The 20390-nt window shown below is 39.5% G+C and overlaps 1 protein-coding gene across 3 annotated transcripts in view; it reads right to left on the bottom strand.

Annotated features, from left to right (window-relative positions):
• LOC109865994 (uncharacterized) overlaps window positions 1-20390 on the bottom strand; it is a 76207-nt gene that overhangs the window by 29814 nt on the left and 26003 nt on the right. For 2 of the 3 annotated variants that reach the window (XM_020454520.2, XM_020454521.2), the window contains exons 6-9: window positions 4650-4811; window positions 2931-3266; window positions 1383-1433; window positions 842-1096 (exon numbers count right to left, since the gene is read on the bottom strand). In XM_020454520.2, coding sequence (XP_020310109.1) covers window positions 842-1096; window positions 1383-1433; window positions 2931-3266; window positions 4650-4811 — 804 coding nt within the window. The remainder of the gene's footprint in view (window positions 1-841; window positions 1097-1382; window positions 1434-2930; window positions 3267-4649; window positions 4812-20390) is intronic. The other variant, XM_020454522.2, reaches the window with a different exon arrangement.

Raw genomic sequence — 20390 nt, 5'->3', positions numbered from 1 at the left:
AGGGTTGTTGAGCCCTCACTCTCTGTGTAGCTTTCTTTTATGCCTGCTACATTACTGCAGACAGGTCATCTGAGCCATCTGATTGGTCAGCGGTAGGCCTGTAGTGCAGTTGATTTGCTCTCTGGGTCTGCGGGGAAGTTAGAGTTTGTACCTTCAGACAAATTAAATGGTTCAAAATGGCAACAGTTCACCTACCCAGCACTGCAGTGCAGCTGAATCGGGTGCACCTACGGCCAACAGCCCGAGAGAAAAAAAAGAAGAAGAAGAAAATAGGAACAGAAGGCTTTATCGTAGTTTTACAGGAATGTTTGCAGATTGACTAGGAATGCCTTGGAGATCGACCGGTTGGTGACCACAGCTCTAGAAAGTTGAGTGAATTACAATCTTTGGGCTGATAGGTCTATTTCTGAGTGGCAGTCCAAAGGAGCTGTGCAACAAACTTAGGACAACTGTATGCGCGCATGTTTGCAGTTTAGAGGGAACATTGGTCGTTCCTGAGTGGCAGTTCAAAGGAGCTGTGCAACAATCTTAGGACAACTGTATGCGTGCATGTTTGCAGTTTAGAGGGAACATTGGTCATTCCTCACACCTATTTGTTACATTTATGAAACTTCTGTGGAAAAGACACAAAATATGTCATTACTCCTGCCCCTCCTCCCTTAAAGGGGTAGTTGACCCAAATTATGAAATTATGTATTTGTTTCCTTAGCCTAAAAGCAGTCTGTGGACTCTTAGGTAAATAAAACCAAAGCTTGGGTTGCAGTCTCTCCTTTTCCATAAACTATATGTAAGGGAACAAATAATACACCTTTAACCCTCACAAACACCACCTTCCTCTCACCTCGGGTCTCGCGGGTGATGGGGTGCTTGAGGGCGATGTGATGGACGCTCACCCACACCTTGGTGCCGCCGTGCTCCAGCTCGGCGCGGGGCAGCTTGCACTGGCTCATGGCCGAGAAGAAGCCCTGGGTGTCGGGCCGTGGGGCAGATAGGGCCTGGGAAGCCACAGGGCTCAGTTCGCCCCCCTGGCAGAACCAACGGAAGGTGATGATGTCTGGATGGAAGCACAAGGCCTGGGTGGTCAGGGTGACCACACCTGGAGGAGAGAGTGGAAAGAGACATGAAGCGTATAGACTTGTGTGGTTCAGTTGGTAACAGTGCAGCACTGGCAAAGCCAAGGTTGTGTGTTCAATTACCACAGGGATCATACACACACAATTTTTTTTGCACGGACTGAATTGTAAGTTGTTTTGGATAAAAATGTCTGCTATATTGTCAAAACTGTAAAAAACGCAATTGGTCAAGTTGAAATAGAATTGACTCCAATCCTGATATGCAATGTACTTTAATTTGAATTTAAAATTAACTTGAGTTCATCTTACTGGAGTCATCACCTGCCTCTGTGAGCTGAATCTCTGAGACCTTGGGGGGAGCTGAAGAAAAGTAAGAGAGGACAGGACAAGTAATTTGAAAGTATTTTTTTCACATTTTGTTGTGTTACAATCTGAAATTAAAATGGATGAAATTGAGTTTTGTCATCTCTGACCTACACACAACACCCCATAATGTCAAAGTGGAATTATGTTTCTTAGGAAAAAAAGGATGTTCAGGAGTAAAAATGTGCTTAACAAGTAACATAGTAAGTTGCATGGATTCACTCTCGACAATAATAGTGTTTAACATGATTTTTGAATGGCTACCTCATCTTCGTACCCCACACATACAGATAATTTTAAGGTCCCACACTCGAGCAGTGAATTTCAAAGACAGATTCAAAGACACATGAGCATGGTGAAGTTATTAATTACACTTTGAATGGTATTTCAATACACAGTCACTGCAAAGATACAGGCATCCTTCCTACCTCAGCTGCCGGAGAGTAAGGAAACCGCTTAGGGATTTCACCAAGAGGCCAATGGTGACTTTAAAACAGTTACAGTTTAATGGCTGTGATAGGAGAAAACTGAGGATGGATCAACAACATTGTAGTTACTCCACAATAGCAACCTAAATGACTGAGTGAAAAGAATGAAGCCTGTACAGAATAAAAATATTCCAAAACATGCATCCTATACTAAGGCACTAAAGTAGAACTGCAAAAAAATGTGCCAAAGAAATTAACTTAGTCCTGAATACAAATCCAACACAGCATCATATGTTCAAGCATTGTGGTGGCTGCATCATGTTATGGGTATGCTTATCATCGGTTTTTTGGGGGGATAAAAATAAATGGAATAGAGCTAAGCACAGGCAAAATCCTAGAGGAAAGCCTGGTTCAGTGTGCTTTCCAACAGACACTGTGAGATAAATTATTCTTTCAGCAGGACAATAACCTAAAACACAAAGTCAAATATACACTGGGGTTGCTTACCAAGAAAGACAACATTGAATGTTCCTGAGTGGCTTAGTTTTTACTTAAATCTACTGGAAAATCTATGGCAAGATTTGAAAATGGCTTTCTAGCATTGATCAACATCCAACTTGAGAGAGCCTGAAGAATAAAAAAATATATATATGCTAATATTGTACAATCCGGGAGTGGAAAGCTCTTAGAGACTTAACCAGAAAGACTCACAGCTGTAATCACTGCCAAAGGTGATTTTAATATGTAAATGAGATATTTCTCGATCAATCAATTTGCAAAAATATATAAAAACATGTTTTCACTTTCTATTATGGGGTATTGTGTGTATATGGGTGCCATTTTTATTTTATTTAATCCATTTTGAATTCACGCTATAATGTGGAATAAGTCCAGGGGTATGAATACTTTCTGAAGGCACTGTAGCCTGAGACAGAAGGAAGAGAAAAAGTTAAATACAGCCTTTCTGTAAAAGAGACAGGGTTGTATTCAATTCCATTTTAATTCAATAACATTTCCTGAATTGAAGAAAATTGACACAAACCCTGTTGCGAGAGCTGTCCCTTACCTAATATGGTGAACTTGTCTGACACCCTCTCCACCACAACCTGGTCTTTCCCCACATAAGACACCTGGCACTTGAACACCGCACCCTTGTGGATGGAGATCAGGGGGATGAAGGAGAGCGAGGACAGCAGTCGCTGCTTGCTGCTGTCCCCCGTCGAGTGCAGCGGGCCCTGGGTGTGCAGCTTGTAATAGCCCACGTCGCCACCAGAGAGCAGCAGGGGACCTTTCTCCGAGACTGGGGAGGTGAAAGTGAGACCATAGGGTAGAAGCATGGTGCTTAGTTGGTTACGGAGAAAGTTAGTGTTGTTAGCATACGCTTTGAATGTGGGACGGGATTCTGGTCATTTGATGTTGGACAATATTTGTTAGTAGAATTATGTCATGAAAAAGACAAAAGGCAACAAGTTACTTAAGATAATGTACTGAACAAAGGCAAAATGCTAAATAAATGACAAAATAAAGTAATACTTCACTTAATTAAAAGCCCTTGTATAATTACTTGTATAATACTTTATAACTTGTATGAGCCTTTATGGTGCCTACTGCTGTCTCTCTATATAGGACATTATAAACTGGCTGAAAATTCTATACAAATTCTGTCAGTTATTCAGTCAGGATCATTATGAGATGATAATAAGACATTATACATGCTTATGACATGTCTTACAATACATTCTAACTGTATAATAATGTTTTATACCTATAGGCTGTAATTAAAGTGTTACCGAAAGAGACATTGTGGTCTGGCTCTATGTGTATATACACTCAATACAATATGCATTTGGACAGTGAAGCATTTTCAGTTTGTCTCTATATTCCAGCATTTTGGATTTGGACAGAGTGTCACCATTAATTTGAAGATATTTTCATAGATATCCGTTTACCATTTTAAAATGAAAGCACTTATTTTATTTTATCCAACGTTTTGTAGTTGGTACCATATTCCTTGTAAGCAAATAACTACATCAGGCTTGTGACTTTACAAACTAGTTGGATGCATTTGCAGTTTGTTTTGGTTTGGTTTACGTTTTGCCCAATAGTAACTGAAGGGTGAATAAGCAGTAATATTCTTTCTAAGTGAGTAGATCAAATGTTTCTGAACACATCTAAATTAATTCCGCTTATGCCATAATTAGGGGAAACTCATGAATGAATCAAGAATAACGATGAGGGATAATGTTAAAGAGGCTACAACAAAACATGCTAACCTCTCACTATTACTAACAACAGGGGAGGTTCGCAATTTTTTTGCGGGGTACAGTATGATATTTGTGACTCTAACTTTCTCACTCATCATTATTCACGATCCAGTCATGATTTTCCATAATCATAGTAGCATCCACATGAATATAAGTGTTCAGAAACATTTCTTATTCTTACTCTAACAATAAAAGTGGCTCCAAAATGACACAAGACATCATCTGAAACACAACCAAAACAAACTGCAAATGCATCCAACAAGCTTGATGTAGTCATTGTGTGCAAGGAATATGGGATCAAATGCTAAACTTTTGACTACTTAATATACATAGCCACATTAAAGCCACATTAAAACATGTAACTTCACTGTCCAAATACATGTTATAGAGTGTATATAATGCTATGATGCTTTATAATAGTATAATGCTTTATAACATATTATAATCATGAATGGGCCTCAAAAATGCCTTATGAATAAAGCTTACAATATGTTATGTAACATATTGTGGTTTGGCTCTACCTGTGTGTGAGGTGTCTGAAATGGGGGTGTCATTGAGAAACCAGGTGGTCTGGACCCTGTCCACCCTCCTCCCCTCCACACTGATGGTCACCCTGCCCTTCTGACCCACAATGACCCGGGGAGGTAGAATGATCCCCGATACATTTAGAAACTTCTGCTTCTCTGGGGAGGGAACGAGGTAGAGGGACAGAGAGAGAGGAGAGGGAGATACATGTCAGTGGTGATATGAACACAATTTTCTGAGACTAGTCATGTTACAAAACTTCATAATAAAAGTGCAATTATATACATGCAGTGGGGTCTGAAATTATGGCACCCTTGATAACTATGAGGGAAAAAAAGACTATATCATGCGTCTGCGTTTATGGACTGCTCTCTTCAACTCAAACTACAGGTTCAAACTACAAGTCCAGAGATGACCATTGCAAAATGTTGATTTTGTGGTTAATTAACCATTTATTTGTGGATTTTGACGTGTGCTTGGAGTTATTGTCTTGCTGGAAGATCCACTTGAGGCCAAGCCTTAGCTTCCTGGCAGAGGCAACCAGGTTTTTGGCAAAAATGTCCTGGTACTGGGTAAGATTCATGATAAAATCAAATCAAATCAAATTTATTTATATAGCCCTTCGTACATCAGCTGATATCTCAAAGTGCTGTACAGAAACCCAGCCTAAAACCCCAAACAGCAAGCAATGCAGGTGTAGAAGCACGGTGGCTAGGAAAAACTCCCTAGAAAGGCCAATACCTAGGAAGAAACCTAGAGAGGAACCAGGCTATGTGGGGTGGCCAGTCCTCTTCTGGCTGTGCCGGGTAGAGATTATAACAGAACATGGCCAAGATGTTCAAATGTTCATAAATGACCAGCATGGTCGAATAATAATAAGGCAGAACAGTTGAAACTGGAGCAGCAGCACAGTCAGGTGGAAGTTGAAACTGGAGCAGCAGCATGGCCAGGTGGACTGGGGACAGCAAGGAGTCATCATGTCAGGTAGTCCTGGGGCATGGTCCTAGGGCTCAGGTCAGTTGAAACTGGAACAGCAGCATGGCCAGGTGGACTGGGGACAGCAAAGGAGTCATCATGTCAGGTAGTCCTGGGGCATGGTCCTAGGGCTCAGGTCCTCCGAGAGAGAGAAAGAAAGAGAGAAGGAGAGAATTAGAGAACGCACACTTAGATTCACACAGGACACCGAATAGGACAGGAGAAGTACTCCAGATATAACAAACTGACCCCAGCCCCCCGACACATAAACTACTGCAGCATAAATACTGGAGGCTGAGACAGGAGGGGTCAGGAGACACTGTGGCCCCATCCGAGGACACCCCCGGACAGGGCCAAACAGGAAGGATAGGTCTGTTATATCTGGAGCATTTCTCCTGTCTTATCCGGTGTCCTGTGTGAATTTAAGTATGCTCTCTCTAATTCTCTCTTTCGCTCTTTCTTTCTTTCTTTCTCTCTCTCTCTCTGAGATCCTGAGCCCTAGAACCATGCCTCAGGACTACCTGGCATGATGACTCCTAGCTGTCCCCAGTCCACCTGGCCGTGTTGCTGCTCCAGTTTCAACTGTTCTGCCTGCGGCTATGGAACCCTGACCTGTTCACCGGACGTGCTACCTGTCCCAGACCTGCTGTTTTCAACTCTCTAGAGACAGCAGGTGCGGTAGAGATACTCTGTGTCATGCCCTGACCTTAGTATTCTTTGTTTTCTTTATTATTTTGGTTAGGTCAGGGTCTGACAAGGGTGATATACGTTTTTGTCCTGTCTAGGGTTTTTGTATGTTTATGGGGTTGGGACCAGTCTAGGGGTTTTGTGTGTCTATGGTTGCCTAGATTGGTTCTCAATTAAGAGGCAGCTGTTTATCATTGTCTCTGATTGGGAACCATATTTAGGCAGCCATATTCCTTGAGTATTTCATGGGTGATTATCTATGTCTATGTGTTAGTTGCCTGTGTCTGCACTTATCATATATAGCTTCACGTTAGTTTTGTTGTTTTGTAAGTTTGTTTAAGTGTTCTTCATTTCATTAAATAAGAAGATGTATTCATCTCACACTGCGCCTTGGTCTCATTCATACAACGAACGTGACACTCTGAATGATCGGCTATGAAAAGCCAACTGACATTTACTCCTGAGGTGCTGACTTGTTGCACCCTCGACAACTACTGTGATTATTATTATTATTATTATTTGACCATGCTGGTCATTTATGAACATTTGAACATCTTGGTCATGTTCTGTTACAATCTCCACCTGGCACAGCCAGAAGAGGACTGGCCACCCCTCATAGCCTGGTTTCTTCCTAGGTTTTGGCCTTTCTAGACAGTTTTTCCTATCCACCGTGCTTCTACACCTGCATCGCTTATTGTTTGGGGTTTTAGGCTGGGTTTCTGTACAGCGCTTTATATATGAGCTGATGTAATAAGGGCTATATAAATACATTTGATATATTTGTATAATTCTACAAAGTCCTAGTGAAAAAAAGCGAATTCTTCTAGCCAATGACGCATCAACATTCTAACAGTCTAATAAATAAATTTAATTTATGCTATCGGAAGAATAATAATTTGGTTGTTTTTATAAAGGCCTAAGGTAACATTAGAAAAGCAAAAAACAATGTAGCATGTAGCAAAAATCTGAAAAAAACACGTAGCATGTTGTAGTTTCTTTTACAATAAATGAGATTTGTAATGGCTTTATAGTTAATAAAGCAGTCCCGTAACAGCCTCTTTTTTTACAAAGTACAACGTAAAAAAGAATGGTATCAACCTGCAAGACGCTCGGTCAAATTATTAACATGAGCGCCAATGATGATAAATAGGCATAACAAACTCATCATTACACTTTCTAAATTAAAATCAACCTCTTCACCCTCCTTATCATTCATTTAGGGATAATTCTATTGTGAAGTAATGTGCATAATTATCGCCCATTCATCCATTTTTTTCATTCATTCAGTGAGGTGAGAAAGAAGCATTAGCATTAGGGTACCAATGCTAATTAGGGTACCAATGTCCTTCTGAAAATGTTAAAATTTAAAATAAACATTTTGGAAAAGTCATGGGGATATATAAAAAAAAAAATTCAAAGTCAAAACTTCAGTGGGGGTTGGCCTATGGCGGTTCCACTGTTAAAGGAGAAGTTCTCTTTTTTTACAACAAAATCTTTTTTGAATGTTATAGAAGGGTCCAGATAACTTTTTGTGATTTCACTTTTGGAAAAACTTACCCAAACAGGAAATCACTTCCTCATCCTCATTCTGTAGTATGGAAAAACATGAATAAAGTCTCCAAAAACAGTGAACTATGTCCTTTAAGAAACTGCAAAGTTCTCAGTATAGTGATGCAGATCTTAAGATGTTGTACCGATAGGACACATGGGAGATAGTATCTCCATTTTGTACCATCAAAAGTATGATTATATGTAGAAACCAGACAACATAGTTTAAGTCTTTAAAATTGATAGAACAAAATATCCCAGAGCAACCGGGATTACGGCTGTGGCTGTCATGCAAAGTTCTGCCCCTTTCAAGGTAATTGACAGTTAATTAACATGAACACATTTAGCCTCCACGCATAGAAACCGCTGATCTACATTAAGATATTTGAATAAATCTATTTGATAATATACACCATCACAATAAATCCATTATTTCTTTTAGGCAGCTCTAAGGAAACATTATGACATGAAGAAAATGTATTTCAGAAGAACAGAACATGACTTGGCCTACTACACAGTGGGGCAAAAAAGTATTTAGTCAGCCACCAATTGTGCAAGTTCTCCCACTTAAAAAGATGAGAGAGGCCTGTAATTTTCATCATAGGTACACTTCAACTATGACAGGAGAAAAAATCCACAAAATCACATTGTAGGATTTTTTATGAATTTATTTGCAAATTATGGTAGAAAATAGGTATTTGGTCAATAACAAAAGTTTATCTCAATACTTTGTCATATACCCTTTGTTGGCAATGACAGAGGTCAAACGTTTTCTGCAAGGTTTTCACATACTGTTGCTGGTATTTTGGCCCATTCCTCCATGCAGATCTCCTCTAGAGCAGTGATGTTTTGGGGCTGTTGCTGCTCAACACGGACTTTCAACTCCCTCCAAAGATTTTCTATGGGGTTGAGATCTGGAGACTGGCTAGGCCACTCCAGGACCTTGAATGCTTCTTACGAAGCCACTCCTTCGTTGCCTGGGCGGTGTGTGTTGGGATTATTGTCATGCTGAAAGACCCAGACACGTTTCATCTTCAATGCCCTTGCTGATGGAAGGAGGTTTTCACTCAAAATCTCACGATACATGGCCCCATTCATTCTTTCCTTTACACAGATCAGTCGTACTGGTCCCTTTGCAGAAAAACAGCCCCAAAGCATGTTTCCACCCCCATGCTTCACAGTAGGTATGGTGTTCTTTGGATGCAACTCAGCATTCTTTGTCCTCCAAACACGACGAGTTGAGTTTTTACCAAAAAGTTATATTTTGGTTTCATCTGACCATATGACATTCTGCCAATCTTCTTCTGCATCATCCAAATGCTCTCTAGCAAACTTCAGACGGGCCTGGACATGTACTGGCTTAAGCAGGGGGACATGTCTGGCACCGCAGGATTTGAGTCCCTGGCGGCGTAGTGTGTTACTGATGGTAGGCTTTATTACTTTGGTCCCAGCTCTCTGCAGGTCATTCACTAGGTCCCCCCGTGTGGTTCTGGGATTTTTGCTCACCGTTCTTGTGATCATTTTGACCCCACGGGGTGAGATCTTGCGTGGAGCCCCAGATCGAGGGAGATTATCAGTGGTCTTGTATGTCTTCCATTTCCTAATAATTGCTCCCACAGTTGATTTCTTCAAACCAAGCTGCTTACCTATTGCAGATTCAGTCTTCCCAGCCTGGTGCAGGTCTACAATTTTGTTTCTGGTGTCCTTTGACAGCTCTTTGGTCTTGGCCATAGTGGAGTTTGGAGTGTGACTGTTTGAGGTTGTGGTCTTTTATACTGATAACAAGTTCAAACAGGTGCCATTAATACAGGTAACGAGTGGAGGACAGAGGAGCCTCTTAAAGAAGAAATTACAGGTCTGTGAGAGCCCAAAATCTTGCTTGTTTGTAGGTGAACAAATACTTATTTTCCACCATAATTTGCAAAGAAATTCATTAAAAATCCCACAATGTGATTTTCTGGATTTTGTCTGTCATAGTTGAAGTGTACCTATGACGAAAATTACAGGCCTCTCTCATCTTTTTAAGTGGGAGAACTTGCACAATTGGTGGCTGACTAAATACTTTTTTGCCCCACTGTATGTTATCTGGCTATGTGCCATGCCATAGGCTGGAGGTTTGTTCATTTAGCAGACACGACATGCTTATAAGTCAGGTGTCATTATTTTATATTGTATGATTTTATAGTAAGAAGAATATAATTTAACTTAGCTGAAAAAAATTGAAAGGATATTTTCCCCATTCCAGAGCGAGAGTGCACATATGAAGTGCCTATGTTGAGCGTAAAAGTGATCATTTGAAACAGGTTCTAGATGTTAGATTGAGTTATTTGGCTACTTTAGTTGTGAAGGATTTAAACCATAGAATGCCTTAGAAATCAAAAGATACAGTATATGGGCTGCATGATGCGACTATAGGCTATTGATGAATTGAGAAGTCGCAAAAAAAACTTCTGCTCTTTTCCTTGCCTTAGGCTGCACAGCTGTTCTCTCTTCAAGAGATCATATTTTCACCCAGACTATCCTCAATTTCATCTCATCTTTACTAATATGGCAAATTAGTTTCGATTTAGAATAGCCCATTATTAAATGGGCTGGAACAGAGGCAAGAGAAAAAAAGGTATGTCATCCATATGCACTTGAATACAGAATGGAGGCCACTTTCCCGCCCATGCTTTTCACTCATGTCAGGTAGGCTACTCTGGTTATTTCGCTAAGCGACAGGTCATATTTTGGCCAAACTCTGTAGGCTATTCCATGGTCTCTCAAACCTATTCCTGCAGCTACCCATTGCTTAATTAGGGAATCCAAGTGAAATCTGTTTGGGAACATCGATAGTAACAACAAAACATATTTAATTAAACTGTTAACTGTCTCTCGCTGGAGAAAGAAATGAAGGAGAGAGGGGAGGGGATGGAAATGCACAGTGGTGAGATATTCTGTTGCTAAAGTTAACTGTCAGCCTATTAATCATGAAAATATTTAGAAAAATACCCCATTACTAGGCTATTCAAAATCAAATACAAATGCACAATAATTATAGGCCTGTGTATGCCATACGCTCTAAAATGCATATGGGTCTTTTGAATTAATCATCACCTTAGAAAGCACTGTCCATTTCGTTGTGTTAGTCCTTGTGTATGTTGTTTCAAAGCCTACTTTTTCCACTCCGTTTCAACCTGTTGTTGAACTTCTTACTTCAAATGTATCAATCACAGTGAGGTCAGTTTTAAAAGCACATAGTGTTTTGATGATAAGTGTTTGACGTGATTTTCGATTTCGGTGTATAGATATCAGAGTGCTAGAGGGACAATAGAGCCCAGAGTACCAGTCTATTAGTGACCTGATAATCATTAACGAGTTGAGTACTGCTAAAACATGTTCAGAGTGCATAAGAGGAGATTACTGTAACTCAACCGTCATGTACAATTTTACGGCGGTCATGACTCTTACCATTTTACGGCGTTAATATGTTCACTGCAACAGGATAGAGTGAGCGGTCAGTTATACACAATAGCGAACCAATCTTTAATTAAAGTGACGCTGAGCCTCGAACCCAATGAGCCATGGCTTCCCTTAGAGGAAAAGACAAAGAACAACTTGCAGATGCAAATGAAAGCAACACACAGATAAAGGATGTCCAGGAAAGCATAGCTAAAATGCTGTCAATGCTCACCAAAACAAACAAATTGTTACAATCTGTTGTTAAAAAATAAGATTTGCTCGAAAAGAAAGTAGTCTATTGTGTCAGATATGTATATACAGGGTGGGCGTGTGGACGAACAAGACAACAAAAATTGGCCTTCTGGATACAAAAGGTGTGAACTTTAGAAGATGAACTGATCAAGACAAAATAATATGAAAATATTGTGCATACCCGAAGGCGAAGAAACAGAGAATGGAGTACACAAGCACCGATGAAGCCCAGAACAGGCTGCAGGAAACCTTGCAAGTTGAGAGAGAGCCTAGTACCCTGAGGAGAGGTAAAAGTGGAAAAAAACTGATAAGAACACTAGGCTACATACAGTGATGCCCAAGACCAGCTTATCGTTAATTGAGACCATATTCCTTCCCTCTCCCCCTAATACAATCCAAACTATATTGTCCCCAAGTAACTGTTCTTCTCTAGGATGTAACGATAGAATTAGCCAATGACAATGAGATATACACAGACACTGAAAATACAGTATAAAAGAGGAAATATAGCATGTAAGTCATTCATGGTCAATAATTGATTGATGTACAGTTGAAGTCAGAAGTTTACATACACTTAGGTTGGAGTCATTAAAACTCGTGTTTCAACCACTCCACAAATTTCTTGTTAACAAACTATAGTTTTGGCAAGTCGGTTAGGACATCAACTTTGTGCATGACACAATAAATTTTTCCAACAATTGTTTACAGACAGATTATTTCACTTTGTATTCACTATCACAATTCCAGTGGGTCAGAAGTTTACATACACTAAGTTGACTGTGCCTTTAAACAGCTTGGATAATTCCAGAAAATGATGTCATGGCTTTAGAAACTTCTGATAAGCTAAATGACATCGTTTGAGTCAATTGGAGGTGTACCTCTAGATGTATTTCAAGGCCTACCTTCAAACTTGCTTGACATCATGGGAAAATCAAAAGAAATCAGCCAAGACCTCAGAAAAAGATTTGTAGACCTCCACAAGTCTGGTTCATCCTTGGGAGCAATTTCCAAATGCCTGAAGGCACCACGTTCATCGGTACACACAATAGTACGCAAGAATCCAAAACTGGCATAAAAAAGCCAGACTACGGTTTGCAACTGCACATGGGGACAAAGATTGTACTTTTTGGAGAAATGTCCTCTGGTCTGATGAAACAAAAATAGAACTGTTTGGCCATAATGACCATCGTTATGTTTGGAGGAAAAAGGGGGAGGCTTGCAAGCCGAAGAACTCCATCCCAACCGTGAAGCACAGGAGTGGCAGCATCATGTTGTGGGGGTGCTTTGCTGCAGGAGGGCCTGGTGCACTTCTCAAAATAGATGGCTTCATGAGGAAGGAACATTATGTGGATATATTGAAAGGTCTCAAGACATCAGTCAGGAAGTTAAAGCTTGGTCGCAAATTGTTCTTCCAAATGGCCATACTTTGGCATACTTCCAAAGTTGTGGCAAAATGGCTAAAGGACAACAATGTCAAGGTTTTGGAGTGGCCATCACAAAGCCCTGATCTCAATCCTATAGAAATTGTTTGGGCAGAACTGAAAAAGCGTGAAAAAGCAAGGAGGCCTACAAACCGGATTCAATTACACCAGCTCTGCCAGGAGGAATGGGCCAAAATTCACCCAATGTAAGGGAGTGTGTAACTGGCGGCAGGGAAGTCAAGCGCAGGACAGCAAAACAGGGTAATCAACGGAGCAGTTTTATTCAGAAAACCACCGGAATCCAGAAAAACAAACAAATGAGTACTAAACCCGTCGCGCACCAGAGAAAACGTGCACTTACAATAAACAATCCCACACAAAGACATGGGGGGAACAGAGGGTTAAATATACAACAAGTAATTGAGGGAATTGAAACCAGGTGTGAGGAAAAACAAGTCAAAACACATGAAAAATTAAAAGTGGATCGATGATGGCTAGAAGACCGGCAACGCCGACCGCCGCCCGAACAAGGAGAGGACCGGACTTCGCGGAAGTCAACTTATTGTGGGAAGCTTGTGGAAGGCTACCCAAAACATTTGACCCGAGTTAAATTTAAAGGCAATGCTTCCAAATAGTAATTGAGTGTATGTAATCTTCTGACCCACTGGTAATGTGATGAAAAATAAATGCTGAAAAAATCTCTAGTATTATTCTGACATTTCACATTCTTAAAATAAAGTGGTGATCCTAACTGACCTAAGACAGGGAATTTTTACTTGGAATATATGTCAGGATTTATGAAGAATGGAGTTTAAATGTATTTGGCTAAGGTGTATGTAGAATTCAGAATTCAATTGTACATGTTGTGTGTGTGTGTGTGCCTCTGCATACAAATGGGAGAGTGAAGGAGGGCGAATATGAATATGTGTAGGAGGGCGAGAAAGAATGGTTGTGCAGAGGCATAGGGTATATGTTGTGTGTGAATGAAGGAGAATGGATGAGTAAGTAGATGTGTAGAGGGTCGTAAGTAAATTTGTTTGAGAAGATGGGAGGCAGGAAAAACTTGGCCTAGATGGGTAAGGAGGGGAGATGGTAATAAGCTTGGCTTGGGGGGGCAAGTGTGGGTAAGGATGGAAGGGTGGGAAGAGCTTGGCTTGGGGAGGGGGGGGGCAAGGGGGAGTAAATATTGGTGGGGATGAGCTCGGCTTGGACGGGGTAAAGGGGGGAGAACAGGAAGGGGGTGGTGGAGAGCAATGGATTTGGTTTGGAAGAGAGAGAAGGAAGGAAGGACTTGATTATACTACATTGTAATTGTATTTATTTTGTTCATGACTAAAATTATTTAGAGTTCTGGACAGATTAGGAAAGGATATCGAATCATTATTATTCCGTGTTCGTCTTTACAACTAAGAGTTAATAATGGTGGTTATTCATGAGAATGGAGAGTGGTGATATCTGTTTGTCGGACAAGAATAATCTAATAATGATAAAATATACATAAAATATTTTTATCTGGACACTTTCTGTATTTGATATTTCTACTATGCAAGTAAACACTTCACTGTACCGTTTACACCTTCTGTATACTGTGCATTTGACAAATAAACTGATTTTATTTCATATAGCTAGTGTTTACCACATGGCCTCACATGTGAATCCTTAACGAGATGGGTGTGAGCGATGCTGAGTGGGTGTAGACAAAGAAGAGCTCTCCAGTAGGTGTACTGAAACATTCAAGGGCCATTTTCTCAAAAGTGGGGTTACAAGTTTATCAACTTTCAAAGTAGAATTTCTTTCCAATTGTTCCTCAACTGCAGTGTAATATACAATTTTTAGCTCTGAGTCTCTACTTTTATCCAACGCAAAAAACACAATTTCAAATGTTGCTACATAAGACGGAATCGAGGTGGTCAAGTCCAAGCTAAAAAGCCCTAAAAAAGGCATGGCGCCTCAAGTACAAAGACATAACATATGTCTTCTCAGCCCACATGCTCTATTTATGTAATGTTTACAATAACTATGTTTTTATTCTATTATCCTCCCATTTTATGGAATGCCGACCACGCTCATATGTCATGTCTGCTAAAATGTTGTACTTGGTTTCAATGATTTATCACATGGAATGTGCATGGGCTCCATGATGAAAAAAGAAAGCATATGGGTCTCAAACACTTAAAGATATTCTCAGTAGATGTGGTTTTCTTGCAAGAATTACATTTTTAAAACGCAGAAAATGAACATTCAAAGAGGAGCTGGGTTGGAGAGACCTATGATGCCACCTACTGTTGTATCAGCAGAGGTGTAGGCATCCTGATAAAGAAGACTATACAATTTCCCCTTATATCCCAGCACATTGACCAAGAAGGACGTTTTTGAATGTTGAATTTTACCTTAAAATGGTGAAAATAGACATTGTTCTCATTGAATATCCGACCCGGGGAAAATCTAAGCTATATTAGATCAAATCCAGATGGGAAATATTATTTTAGCAGGTGACCTAAATTATACATTCGATTAGATTGACAGACATAATAACAAAAAAGGCACATTTTGGGAGCCTCCAACGAGGCTGAAAACTGTCATTTCTACAAATAATTTACAGGAGATTATTATCCCATTACAGTCAAAGCCCTGTCTAAACCTGGTCGTACTAAGCTATATGAAACTGTTTTAAGTAGGTCATACCTAGGATCATTTTGCTTTACTGCTATTATCCCATACAAACGCATTGAATAACAGATTCACTACATGGAAGATCAGATAGTAGTCCCCCCCCCTAAAGGAAGTTTGTTCTGATGTGTCTGTCCTATATCTGAGAGATATAAGAAAGATCAGAAAACATTTTTTTCTTCATGTATTTAACCCCTTATTTTTGGCACTAAACGGTCTTTACTTCCATACATTTTTTCAACTGCTACCTAGGAACCTTCAGACGAATCCTGTGAGGCTTGTGGGCGTCTTAGACCAAAACAACTGACGTGTTTGTGAGAGTCTCACCTTTCCACTAATATATTAGTGTGTCGCCCAAACTGTTTGAATGATACAGACAGAAGTTGGCAGATCGGCTGTACCAACTTCAGACAGTCCCAAGACTTTGTGGGGGCCGTAGAGCAAAATGGAGAGCATCATTGTGTTCGGTCAGACACCACAGACAATTTTGTGAGAAGACCGAATTCGGGATGTCTCATGGTCTGACAAATATCGCTCTAGCTCTGTCACCTTTCATGGCACATGCAGAAGTGCGACATCGGCGGATGCAGTGGATTGAGACGCAGATGTCTCTAGCTTAAACTGACAGATTTTTACAAGGAATTGTGTATTACGCTAATTAGATTTCCACGAGGTGTGGATATGCCAACTTTAGGGCATTTATTTCCAATTACACAATGGGTGGGTCTAATCCTGAATGCTGATTGGTTAAAACCGCATTCCAGCCGGTCTATTACACAAGTTACCACCGGCTAAATATGATGTTAAAATGCCTATTTACTTTGTTCCATCTGACTGTGCAATCCACTGTCTCATCAGCCCAGCCAAGCAATTTATAAACATGATCTCCACTATTAAAAGCATCTAAACATGATCTAATTTCTTTTAGACTAACATTTCGCTTTTAAACACATAGATTTGTATAAACCTTGCTGTCTGTCTCTCTGACATTTGCAAAATTGTTTCAATATTAAAATTCGATCTCCAGCTGTCCCATACTGTGGTAATGAACATGTCGGGAGTCGGGACGAAACAGACAGGCAGACAGCGTTTCTTAACCAGTCGAAATCATGAATCAGCTGGCATCCTTTTTATGGATATATACAAAGAAATGTCAATTGATTTTTAAATTATGAAACAAAGTGCAGCTAGTTTGCGGTCTTTCAGCTTCAGTTTGAAGTGATTGTGTTAGCTGTGTTGTTGGATAGCTCCTCGGAACAACAGTGTCCTGACGAGCGAGCACATTTTCTATGCCAGGCGATGTCATGCCTCATTAGCTCATTGTTATGGATGTATCCAATTAAAAAGAAAACCACTTAAAAAAATGCAAATGCAGTTACTTTGTTGTTATTCTGGCTGCAATGCTTGATGTGACTGTAAATTAGCCGTAGCTGGCTAGCTAGCAAGCAAGGGATAAGAATGTTGTCAGCCAGTATGGCAGTGGAACATTTAGAATGAACAACTGGGTCGGGTTCATAGATACAGAACAAAAAGACTGAACGACTGGGTCGCTTCTCCAGCAACCAAACCGATAGAACGAACGACCAGCCGGCTTGGGTAGCAACCCTAGATTTGTATCGGGACTACAGTATATCTTGTGGAATGATTAAATAGTATGAATAAATTAAAAATAAAGTTTTTATTGAAAATGTCAATCATTATTTGAATATTTAGGTGACCCGTTGTATAAAAGTGATGAAGCTGATGTTTGGAGGATATATTGGCACGGTTTGCCAGCCCTCAACTTTGCCTCGGGCCTAACAACACCCATGCCAATATATCCTCCAAAAATGGTCTTCTCAGACATTATCACTTAATTACAAAATACTATTCCTTTATTTCTCAAAGTAAGAAAAGCTATTGAAGAATTGACAACATTTATATTTCCAAAAATGCACTAAACAATTTACTAGATAAAAATGTTTTATCATATAGTGATCGGATCATTTTCCAGTAACATGTAACATTACACCAATAGAACATACACTTAGCGACTGAGTTTGGAGAATGAACAGAACGCATCTTCTGGACCCGAAATGTATTAAATACATAAAGAAAAAAATCTACACTTTTACCATTACAAATGTAGACATGGAGAACAGAGAAAAGCAGACCCGCGATATAATTTGGGAAGCCTTTAAGGCATACATTAGGGGGATTACAATCTCATGCTCTGCAAAAATTAAATCTTATTTAGAAATTAAAATGAAAGAAAAATAAATCACTATCTTAAATAAAGTCTTTACCCAATAAGAAATATTAGATACTGTTAAAACATTCACACGGAGAAAATCACCAGGAATGGATTGCTTTCCCATAGAATTCTATTCAACATTTTGGGACAAAGTAGCCCCCCCTATTTACACAAATGACAACACATCACTCAATTGAGTACTTCCCAGTTCCATGTATCAAACAGTAATTTCAGTTATATTTAAAACAAGAAAATCTGGAGAGTGCCTTACTGATTATAGACCCATAAATGCAATAAATTGTGAAAATAAAATAACAAAGTTTATAAGCAATACAATGGCAAAAGTCTTACCAGACTTGATACATAACAATCAAACACGGTTTATTAAAAATAGACACTTACAAACAAGAACATGTTTCAGTTTAATTCAATACGCAAAAAAACAAGATATTGATTTATCAATAATGGTTGTTAATGCCGAAAAGGCTTGAATGGTCTTTTCTATTCAACACTTTGGAAGCCTTCAACTTCTTGTATAAATTCCCTAAAGAAAAAAATATACACAAATAACACATTATCTGATGAAATTGCTTTAGAAAGGGGCACAAGGCTGGAATGTCCCCTATCCCCCCTCCTTGAATCACTTGCAGAAAGAATTAGACAGGATCCAAACGTGACAGTATTGGTAAACATGAATTAAAATAAACCTTTTTTTACCCCTTTTTCGTGATATCCAAATTGGTAGTCTCGTCCCATCGCTGCAACTCCCGAACGGACACAGGAGAGTCCTCCGAAACACAACTTCTTGACACAAAGCCCGCTTAACCTAGAAGGCTGCCGCACCAATGTGTCAAAGGAAACACCGTACACCTGCCAACCGTGTCAGCATGCATTGCACCCGGCCCGCCACAGGAGTCGCTAGTGTGCAATGGGGCAGGAGCATCCCTGCCGGCCAAACCCTCCCCTAACTCGGATGACGCTGGGCCAATCGTGCACCACCCCATGGGTCTCCTAGTCGCAGCCGGCTGCGACAGAGCCTGGACTCGAACCAAGATCTCTAGTGGCACAGATAGACCACTGCGCCACTCGGGAGGTCCCTATAAACTAAACCTGTTTGATGATGATGTCTTGATATACCTGACCAATATTGAAAACTCAATGCACCCTTTGCTAAAAAATAAATAAATCTGAATACCCCAAAAAATCTGGATATAAAATTTAGGTGGAAAAAACTAAATAACTACTTAGGATCTTTAATAAGTGACAACAAACAACAAATATATAAAGATCATTGTGTCAACAACATGAAAGCAGATCTAATTAAATAGAATACATCTTCCAATAAATCTTACAGGTATAATAAACCTCTTTTAGAACAGCATGGCAGCCAAAGTTTTCGTATTTATTTTCAGTAATACCAATTACCCCACAGAAGACATCCTTTAAAAAAAGTATACTCTGTCATAACAGAGTTCGTGTGGGCAAATAAAATTTGAAGAATAAAAAGGAACATTTTACATCTCCCTAAGTCTGAGGGTGGTTTTAACCTTGGAATTGTATCAACTCTCTACCCAAGGCTTTTACTTGCGACATATATAAAATGCACTAAAGAGGAGCGACGGTTACATATTTTAGACATGCATGCTCATCCCCAGAATATTTTTACATGTCTATTTTCAAAGGATTAAGCTAAGAACATTAACAACTTCATAGGTAAGAACAGAATAACAATATGGAATCAAATAAAACACATTTGACAAAAAACAATATGTCTTCCTATAAACACCTATAAAACAATCCTTGGATAGCTTTTCAGAATTCACCAATAAATTGGTGCACATGGAAACTAAAGGCATAGAAACTGTAAATGACTTGGTAATAGGAAATACCTTTATTTCCAAGACAGTATTAAAAAGTAATTTTGGACTGACCAATGTAGATGATTTAAAATACATGCAACTTAAATGTTACATATACTGTAAATACGTTTCATTTTGAAATCATTCAGACATCAGTGCAACCTTGAGGGAATCCTATTTGAGTCAGAATAGGATGTTCATATGATAGGGAAGATATATAACACCTTGCAGAGATCATATCCAAGAATGTATGATACAAGAGACAAAATTCAGAAATTCTACAGCACAACAGCACAACAGCAGAGTCATGTCTTAAGTGTAAAACTAATAATGACTAATTAATCAATGCTTTCAAGGAATACTTCAACGTCCAGAAGTTGTGGGCGGAGTAAGAAAGTTGGCTTTCAGAAGTATTACAATGTAAACATACTTTTAATCCATCGGTCTGCATATTTCAAGACGTGGCACAGTGGGGTGTAGTGAGATACCCGATGGGTTGGACGATCCTCTTCTCATAACTTACCTTTAAAAAAGCGTATACTATAGACTTGGAAATCAATAAATCTGCCATCATTAACACAATGGAAAAATAAAATGATTTATTATTTAAATTTTGAAAGTGTGTATGCTACTTAGAGAAACAAAAAATGG

This window comes from Oncorhynchus kisutch, linkage group LG20, assembly GCF_002021735.2.
Source record: "Oncorhynchus kisutch isolate 150728-3 linkage group LG20, Okis_V2, whole genome shotgun sequence".
Classification (NCBI taxonomy): Eukaryota; Metazoa; Chordata; class Actinopteri; order Salmoniformes; family Salmonidae; genus Oncorhynchus; species Oncorhynchus kisutch.
Note: the sequence above shows the minus strand (reverse complement) of the source record. Positions and strands in the feature narration are given on the sequence as shown.